Source organism: Lactuca saligna, chromosome 9, assembly GCF_052625555.1.
Source record: "Lactuca saligna cultivar CGN05327 chromosome 9, ASM5262555v1, whole genome shotgun sequence".
In the NCBI taxonomy this organism is placed as follows: domain Eukaryota; kingdom Viridiplantae; phylum Streptophyta; class Magnoliopsida; order Asterales; family Asteraceae; genus Lactuca; species Lactuca saligna.
The window spans coordinates 146,906,275-146,915,413 of record NC_136425.1 but is presented as its reverse complement, the minus strand read 5'-3'; the positions used below and the strand labels follow the sequence as shown (position 1 = coordinate 146,915,413).

General features: G+C 34.7%; 1 protein-coding gene across 1 annotated transcript; it reads right to left on the bottom strand.

Moving 5' to 3' along the window:
• Positions 1 to 4,616, bottom strand: LOC145018711 (tornado 1). Its single transcript, XM_078976567.1, has 4 exons — positions 3,024 to 4,616; positions 2,498 to 2,926; positions 1,601 to 2,412; positions 1 to 1,476 (listed from the first exon to the last, which is right to left on the bottom strand). Exons 1-4 carry the CDS (start codon positions 4,537 to 4,539, stop codon positions 103 to 105), a joined length of 4,131 nt encoding a protein of 1,376 aa, XP_078832693.1. The 5' UTR covers positions 4,540 to 4,616; the 3' UTR covers positions 1 to 102.
• Between the last annotated feature and the right edge of the window lie 4,523 nt (positions 4,617 to 9,139).

Sequence of the window (9,139 nt, the reverse complement as noted above, 5' to 3'; positions counted from 1 at the left end):
TAAGAAGAAAAGTTAGAAGATATTTAATTTTTCAACAAATAAAAGTGTATACATACAAAAATATAACATGATTCAAACCAACATACCCTAATCTTTTCAATGTCACAGAGGTACCTCAACTATTTCATTTGCTCTTGTATACATATGACGTCTGCAAACCCAAGCAATCTGACCATCATCCCTATATCTCACTCTCCACAACCCAAACTTCTCAGCAATATCTTTTCCGGTGGAACATCCCCTTTCCCTCAAAAAATCCACTACCCATTGCTGCGCCGCCTTCATATCTTGCTGAACATCCGTCGACCTCCCTCTACTCCGGCCGGCCACCGCCGCACCTACTGCCCCAAACGCCCCAGCTGTAGCAGCAGCACCGGCAGCCCCCAACATAAGCGGGTTTCCGGCCAGATGCGCAACTTCTTTACTCAAATCCGGGATCATCTCCCCCATTCCTGCAGCTATATGAGCTCCTATTTTTAGGGCAAATGTCAAAAGCTTCATGAACCCTTTCATGTATGGAGCCACAGACATCACAGCTCTGTTATCGATCTGCATCATCTCGCACCCCATTTGATCTTCAACAACATGCATTTCGCCTTTGAATTCGCACAACATGTGAAGCCGGAGCGCAGTCATCCCGGAGATCATGTTCGTGACTAATCTCCTCGAGTAATTCTCAGTTCTAACAAAATAAAACATATTCGGTACTTTTCTTTCTTCTATCTGAACGTTAAAATTTGCTAAGTAGTTAACCTTACGATGGAGCTCCGTCAATAGCCTATGTTCGTAGTATCGTAACCCTTGGATTTCTTGTTTCAAATCCCTAATTTCCTGCTCGATTATCTTAAGTCTATGAATCACTTCTTCTACCCCTTTCGCAATTCCAGCAAACGACGGGTCGATTTTTCCGGTTTCATCGTGAATCGGTTCATCCGAGTTGTTTTCCGTCGGCACTTGTAACTCCATAGCCAGATCGTAAAGGTCATGATACCTCCGATGAAGCACTTCTCTGAAATCATCATCCGATAATAAATCCCGCGCAAAGTCAAACCCAGCTCTGACCACCTGCCGCCCTGAATCAAACACCGGTGTCCAGGTATGTTGATAATCATACATTCCGTCTGCCGGAACTGAGAGCAAAGCCTGTTTTAACTTCGCGAGTGGGACAAATTGGGTTTTCCGGTGACGTGGGGGTGTGAGATTTTTGACACATTCTGGACGAAGGATGTTTTCAGTCAACGTTACACCATTACAGAGGCTTTGGATTGCTGGGTATATAAGCTCCCGGAAGAGCTTTAGGGTTTCAGTTAGGTTTTTGGTGGAGCAAGCAAGAACATCAAGATAGTACCCTAGTTGTCCTCCAAGCTCCACCCTGATATGAACTCCATTGATGTTTATCAAGATGAGGGATTTTTCTAGACTGTATGTTGCTCCATGATGACTCTTGAGTCCAATGATTTTGTTGTGAAGGTGAACCTGTTTTCAGAAGTACCTTTCTATTATTAGTAAATAAATTGCTATTATAGGTAAGAAATCGTAAGTGCATATCTATTATTTGTAAATAAAACGTAACATATTGCTATTATTGGTAATTTTATACCTGTAATCTTGGGAAGAACCCTGGAGTAAGAAACATGTGACTCGAATCATGACATTCAAGATGTCTTCCTACAAAAACACAATCAGATGTAATCAACTCCCACTTTGGTGTTCTTGTTCTACTTTCTTCAAGAAGAGAAGGAATCAACAACAAAGATTCTTCTTCATATGGATCTTGTTTATAGCAAAGTTCAAGCTTTATCATCATCTTCACCAAATCACTTGCATCCAAATTCTCAAAAATCCTTGACCCCATCCCTGGAATTTGACTATGTAAACTTCCTTTCAAAATCTTCTCAAAATCTTTCCTACTCACAAATCCTCCATAGCTTTGTTCATTACAACTCAACTTCCTAACAATCTGACCAATCACGTCTCCACAAAACCATTGGAAATCCAAAATCAAGAACCCTAATTCTTCAAAATATATCACCTCTCCAATACGATGAAGACACGAAGCGATTGCCTTTCTGCGTGTCTCCATTTTCTTTATCATTTGATTGTTTCTTGATTGGACTCGTAGAGATGGAACCCTAATTTGGCACAAATCGTTGAATTCTTTCCATTTCATGGAGGGTTTCTCGTGGTTTTCTGACCTCCAATCTGATAGAATTTTTATGAGATCATTACAGAGTTCATAGACTTTTGGGACTTTTTCCAAAACGGTTTTGCTAGTTTTGCGAATGTGATGTGTGAGTTTACTCACTGATGCAGATGATCTTGCATCAACTGTGAACACTGTTGGATAAAAGTCGACATATCCTTGGAATTTGTCTCTCAATCTTTGAAGAACATTCATTGTATTCTGGATATCTGTTGAAAATCAGATTTTAAATATCTTTAAAATTACATTATTAAAGTGGTCTATGAAAGTAAAAGACACCGAAAAAATGATCACCTGTTAATTGATCAACCTTATCATAGTGTGTTAACACCATAGTCACATTGGGTAGGATCATGCATTGTTGAGTTGATGTTCTTGAGTTAGAAACTATGAACCTAAGCCAATATTGAAGCTCTTCTTCCAACTCTAGTGGTGTTTTTGGTTCTTTGTTATTTGGTTTATGGAACAAACTTGAAACAATTATAAAACATGAAGCGCTTCCATGGTTTGGAAACATGAGATCATGAAGGGAAAAGAACTCGTGTTGACCTCCTAAGTTCCATATTGAAAACTTTGTATCTTCATCTTTGAATGTTTTTACTTTCATTCCGGATGTTCTAATTGCTTGTTCAACTGGATTTACTAATGTTTTCACGTGTTCAATGTATGGTAGCTTTGAAGATGAGAAATTTTGTGATATGGAATTGCATAATGTGGTTTTCCCTGCATATACAAAATGAATGGATAAATCTTCAAACAATTTGATTCAGGCATTTTATCAACCATATAATATGCATTCCAAACTGTATAATGAACTTACCAGCAAAATCTTCTCCGCAGATGACGACTCTACAGCTCTTGGGAACAGTCATAGGCATATCCTTAAGCAAGTCAACTTCAACTTCAGGTTCCGATTTTGCATTTTGACCTAATTTCAAATATATTCCTTCCGCTTTTCCAGAATTCTGAAGTGGGGTTCTCGCAAGATCAATCTCTTCAATCCATGGATTCACCTGTAAAGTCTCCATTATCGTCTTCAACACTAAATCACCATCAACCCCTTTACAACCCTGCAACGATAAACACTTCAAACTAGCATTTCTCTCCAAGTTCTTGAAGATTCTGATTATATCTTGTGGTTTCAAACTCTGATCTTCATATATCCCTAATCTTGTTACACTTTGATTAGTGTTAATCATCTGCAAGATCGCTATCAGTCCATCCCTCCCTATCTTCGTTCTTCTCCCCCCAAATGTAATCGATTTTAGGGTTACGTTTGCTTGAATTTGGAGAGTCGAAAACCTAGTCAATGGACAGAGCAAATGTTCGACACCGATCCCGCCAAATCGGTTATCATCTACACGCAAGCTTTCCAAACACCGGTTTTTGAAAAGTCCGGCGGCGACGTAAACGACTCCCTTGTTTTTCAAGCAGGTTTTCGAGAGGTTTACTTCTCGTAGACTCCGATTTTGTTCTAGAACCCACCGGAATTCTTTGGCCCACCGCGATTTCAATCGGACGCCGGTTAGGTCGAGAGATTTGACTGTCGTGTTCCACCCTAGAGCGCCGGCAACCCTACATGCTCCGGAAGTGCTCAGGCGGTATATTCGTAACGTTTGGCTCTCAGGTGCGAATTCAACAACTTTTGAGCTATTGTTTCTATTACGTTCGCTACTCCATAGATGAACTTCCATCGACCTGTTTCTCGCGAGTACTGCCGATATCAATGGGGTGGCGGTGATTGAGCTCGAATCGAAAATGGTTAAGACCTTCAATGTCGAATTTGCTTCGATCATTTTCGAGAGCTCTTCTGCTCCTTTTGATCCGATCGAATCTTCCCATATCTGCAACTCTTCTAAACAGGAATTCACCTTTAAAGCTGAAGCAATGAGAGTAGCTCCAAACGAACCAATTCTCGATTCCGACAAAATAATCTCTTTAATCGATTCATTTTTCCTCAACATCTTCGATAATTTCCCCATGCAATCGGCATTTAACCTATTCGATTTGAATGCAAGTTGCTTTACATTTTCAGAACCATCGAGGAGAACCTCGAGACTCGTCATTTCCTCCATCTGCCATTCAACTTGATAAAACTCCACATTTTGCAGCAAATTTTGTTTCGAAGATGTTGATAGGAGTGTGAGGATTTTGGAAAACTGGAAATGGGAATCGCTTGAAATGTTTATATGAATCGAATCTTGAGTTTCTTGATGACAACATGATGTTGGTTGAGAAAGATGGAAAGAGATGCTTTTAAGATTGAGACTTTCAGTTTGAATTGATTGAAAAAGCCATTGAAGATCTTTTAAGCTCTGGTTTGATGTTGATGCCATTGATGATGAAACTGTAGTTGCTTCATGACATAAAAAATCGTAAACCCAAATAAGGTTTTTGTCAATATGATTTCTTTCGGTGGAAAATAGGATTTTACTTTTATTAACTTTAACTTTAATTGCTTGCTTTTTTTTTTTTGAAACTTTGAAAAGCGCATCAATTATTTCTCCCACTCATTATTTTTTTTATTTTATTAATATAGGGACAATATAGAAAGACGGATAACGACTTTTTGGTTTAAAAAAGAAAAAGAAAAATGATTGTGGAAGTAAGTTTTTGTACATAGTAAATTTATTTTATATGAAGCCAATGATGTTTTTTTTTTCTTTTAAATATTTTTTTGCTTTCTTGAAAGCATGTTTTCTTGCAAAGAAATGATACATTCCTTGATGCTTGGATGATGGATTTTTCAAAGCATTGATACCATTCTTGGTACATTTGAATTCTCTTACTATGTAGTTATGACTTATGAAAACAGAGAAATAAATTAATTTAGAAAGACTATGGTAAGTTTGATCAGAACATTGGTAATTGCATTTTATATTTACCATTTCTTAATTAATTGAGGAAAACGCAAATATAGCCAATATTTATATAAAACTTTTCAAATAGTAACAAAAAGAAATCCATAAAATAACCTCCAATTTTGCAACAAGTCAACCTAGATTCGATAAAAACTTATCAAATACAATCTCTCGATGTCAAATTACATTACTCAATGTGAAATTGTTCAAAATCTTCACAAAAAAAATTAAAAAAAAAAAGGTAAAAGTTCTTATTGTTGTACGGATCTTCAAAAACCAAATTTCGTTACACAAAACATATATACATAGTGCAAAAATACAGTGTTATGTTGAGAGCGATTTTCAAGAGGAGAAAAAACTTGGTGTAAAAATGAAAAAGGTCTAAAAATGCCTAGACATTGTAGGAATAGAATTTTTTTGGACAATTTTGTAACAAATAAATAAATAAAATCGTATACAAGAATGCAAGATATCTATTTGTTTTTCTCTACTTATTTCAAGATAAATGAGATAATGAGTAAAAAATCTTCACTTCCAAAAAGCCCCACCCCATGCCCATAAGTCAGAAAACTGGGCCATGTGCTTGAAATTGAAATGGAGACATAGACATGGACATAGATGCGATTGTTTGCAGGATATTTGACTTTATGGATTAAGCAATAACTTTTCTTTCCTTCCTGCAAGTTATACTGTAAAAAAATCAGAAGAATCACATATGCATTGATAGACGTAGGGTATGAATTACTCCATTATCTGGGCCAATTGAGCCAGGTAGAGTCTTTTCATAACACGTTTTGGTCATTTTCTTTGTTTACTTAAGAAAAAGAAGTTTGGTTCGCGATCTTTAAGAAGGATAATATCGTGACTCTATAGGTATTTAAGAGAACGATGGATATACTTGAAGAAATCGAATAAAAAAGTAGTAAATTACAAATTTCTTTCTCTATGGTTCTTGAAAAGTTATGGACTCATTCAAGATGTTTTATTATTTTCATATGAGGCCCCTAGATTGTAGTTTCATTGCACCGTTTGGTCCTTATGTTGTCTGACTGAACGTTTCGGCCATTAAAGTACATGTAAAATATTTATTTTGTTATTTTGTTCTTTCATCTACTTCATTTCTTTTTCTTTATGCTTCATAATCATTTTCATTGTTCTTTATCTTCAAAGAACCCTAAATTTAAAGAAAATTCTATAAAACTCAAATTTGAAACCAAAAGATATCAACCAAGCAAAATCAAAATTCGCCAATTAGAATAACTAGTTAAACATATGATTTTAAACTAATTTCCCAAAATTACTTCATTAGTTGAACACACACACCTCATGAGAACAAATAATAGCTCAGACATATAACTGAACCTTTTAAAAAAATTAAGATACAAGATGAACTCAAATTGGCTTGTTATTAAGAGTCTTTCTACATATGAGAGATGGACTTTAATGGCAACTCCGAAGATCAACTAGTGACAACCCACAACTATGAGTCGAAAACTACCTCTTGTTATCTTCATCTTAGCTTTCATCAACACGACCACACGACTTGCATTCCTCCCTTGCAACACCTACCTACATACAATCCTTGATTTTGTAGCGAAAATGGTATAAGTGTATTCATGTATTTTGTAACCCCCATATATTATAAATGTTTTGTGGACATAATAAAAACCTATGTTCGTTAGTATTTGTGGTGTTAGTGTATTAGCATTTAATTGTTCAAATTATATTATAAAGTCTATGATTGATAAATGTATGAAATAGGAAGGAAATTGTGATAAGTCTTTAGAAACACTTCACAAATGTCACCAAAAACCATCATTGGACAAACTGCATGACGTGAATGGGATGGTATATAAGTTCAATGACCACGAGACACTATGTGTAGGTATGTTTATGACACTATTGTGTGCATTGTGATCATCTAGATTACAATAATATATATATATATATATATATATATATATATATATATATATATATATATATATATATATATATATAGATATAGATATAGATATAGATATAGATAGATAGATAGAGGTTTATTTGAGACCACCTATATTTTGTAAGACATGGGGACCAAATCTTAGCCTTTGATTAGATTTGATCTTGTGGCTCATAAAAAAAAAAGGATTAACATTAATTAATCTAGCTGATTAGTTAATTAGGGGTAGATTAGTCACTAGGTTAAATTTAAGATATCAGGTTAGCTTAATTTTCACGTCATCCAGAAATCATCTCACCTGTTCATGTGTTTCTACCAATTTATACGATGAAACAACATTCACTGTTCTTCAATTCAATTTGATCGATATTCTATCTTTAATCTTATATTCTTTCAACCGATAATCGATTTTGATTTTTGACATTGATCGAACGATGCTAAATCAGAGCTTTTAAATTCACGATTTTTGTGTTATTCGAGTTCATGTTCTTGATTCTTCTTCATCTGCAATTCACGATAAGCTGAGTGATTTTGATCAATTTTAACTTTGTGATCATCGATTTCGGTAGAGGTTCAAGTGTTCAACGATTTCTTCTAATCCTCATCTTCAACAATTGTTTACGATCTTTCAAGCCGTGAATTTTACTCAACATCATGAAACCGTCAATTGATCAAGGTTTGAGTTTTCATCGACTTCACTGTTAGTTGCATATAACGTATTCAATTTTTAACCTAGTTCATGAATTGAATCATCAACTATTATCGATTTCTGCAATTTTATATTTGTATGATTTGTGATTTCAGAAATCAAACATCATCTTTTGTTGAGACATCCAATTCAGCAATCAAAGATCATTTGTTGTTGAATTTGTTTGAGCTAGAAAACAATTTAATCTATAATATGTTGTTTGACAATGCATCACCTATTTCATTGTTTGTTTTTTAACTTTTCATTTAATCATTATGTTTTTCAGCAATATGTCATCTGTTTTCTTTTGATTAACATCTATTTGCTTTTCATTAACATCATCTTAGTGATAAGTTCATGAGACTGCATGTTATTCTTATAGAATATTTTACATACATTGATATATCAATAATGATAACAGTTATGGATGATTTGGATATGCATGACATCGAAAACAATCATCTTGATGAAGAAAATCATCAGTTCGGTTATACTGATTCAGAGTTTCTTCATAACGAGGAAAATCAATCGGAAACCCAAGGTAATCATTGTTTTCATTGTTATTTGCATATAACATATTCAATTTTTAATGTAGTAACAATTATGTATGATTTAGATATGAATGACATCGGAAATGATCATTACGATGAAGAAAATCATCAATTCAGATCTGGTGATTCAGAGATTCTGGATAATGATGGAAATCAATTGGAAATCCAAGGTAATTCTGTTACTGATATCGGTTATTCTTTATAGAATGATGTTGGTGATAAGTTCATGTTACTGCATGTTATGCTTATAGAATAATGCACATATAAGATTGTGGTTTTTTATGATTACATTCATATGAATGCAAATTATTATGATTATATGTTAACATGGTAGTATATTCTTTTTTTATAGTTCAAAGTGACATTGTTGCAGCACAATATGGCTCTTGCAAACAATTCATTGGAGCTCATGGTTCTTTATTTTGGATTCCAGAGGTTGAACCTGGTTGGATACCTACTTTGGGTTCAATTTTTAAAGATATCAAAGATGCTATTAAGTGGTATAAAGGATATGCATTAAGATCTGGTTTTGATATTAGAAAATCAACAGAGAGGAAAAAGAGTGGAATCACAACTTCGAAATATTTTATATGCAATAGAGGGGGATTTCCAAACACTTCTACCTTAGACACAATTAGTGATGATCATAATAAGCAATTGAGAAATAGTAATTGTAAACGCACAAATTGCAAAGCTTTTGTTGCATTCAAAGTTATACCACATTCTTCAGAAGTTTACCTGTGGCGCTTTGAACAACAACACAACCACAAATTGATCAATCAAGATTGTATGCATCTTTCAAGAGCTAAACGTTAGTTGAATGTTGTTGATCAAGCTTTTATACATAAGCTTTCGAGTGCAAAGGTGGGGGCAACTACAGCATATAGACTA

What these genes read in the sequence shown, in the direction of transcription:
- LOC145018711 (XM_078976567.1), bottom strand. Translation starts at nt 4,539, where the DNA reads ATGGCATCAACATCAAACCAGAGCTTAAAAGATCTTCAATGGCTTTTT. An exon ending in CTGCGGAGAAGATTTTGCTG is followed by an intron (nt 2,927 to 3,023) that starts GTAAGTTCATTA and finishes TTGTATATGCAG; the next exon opens with GGAAAACCACATTATGCAAT. An exon ending in GGTTCTTCCCAAGATTACAG is followed by an intron (nt 1,477 to 1,600) that starts GTATAAAATTAC and finishes TTCTGAAAACAG; the next exon opens with GTTCACCTTCACAACAAAAT.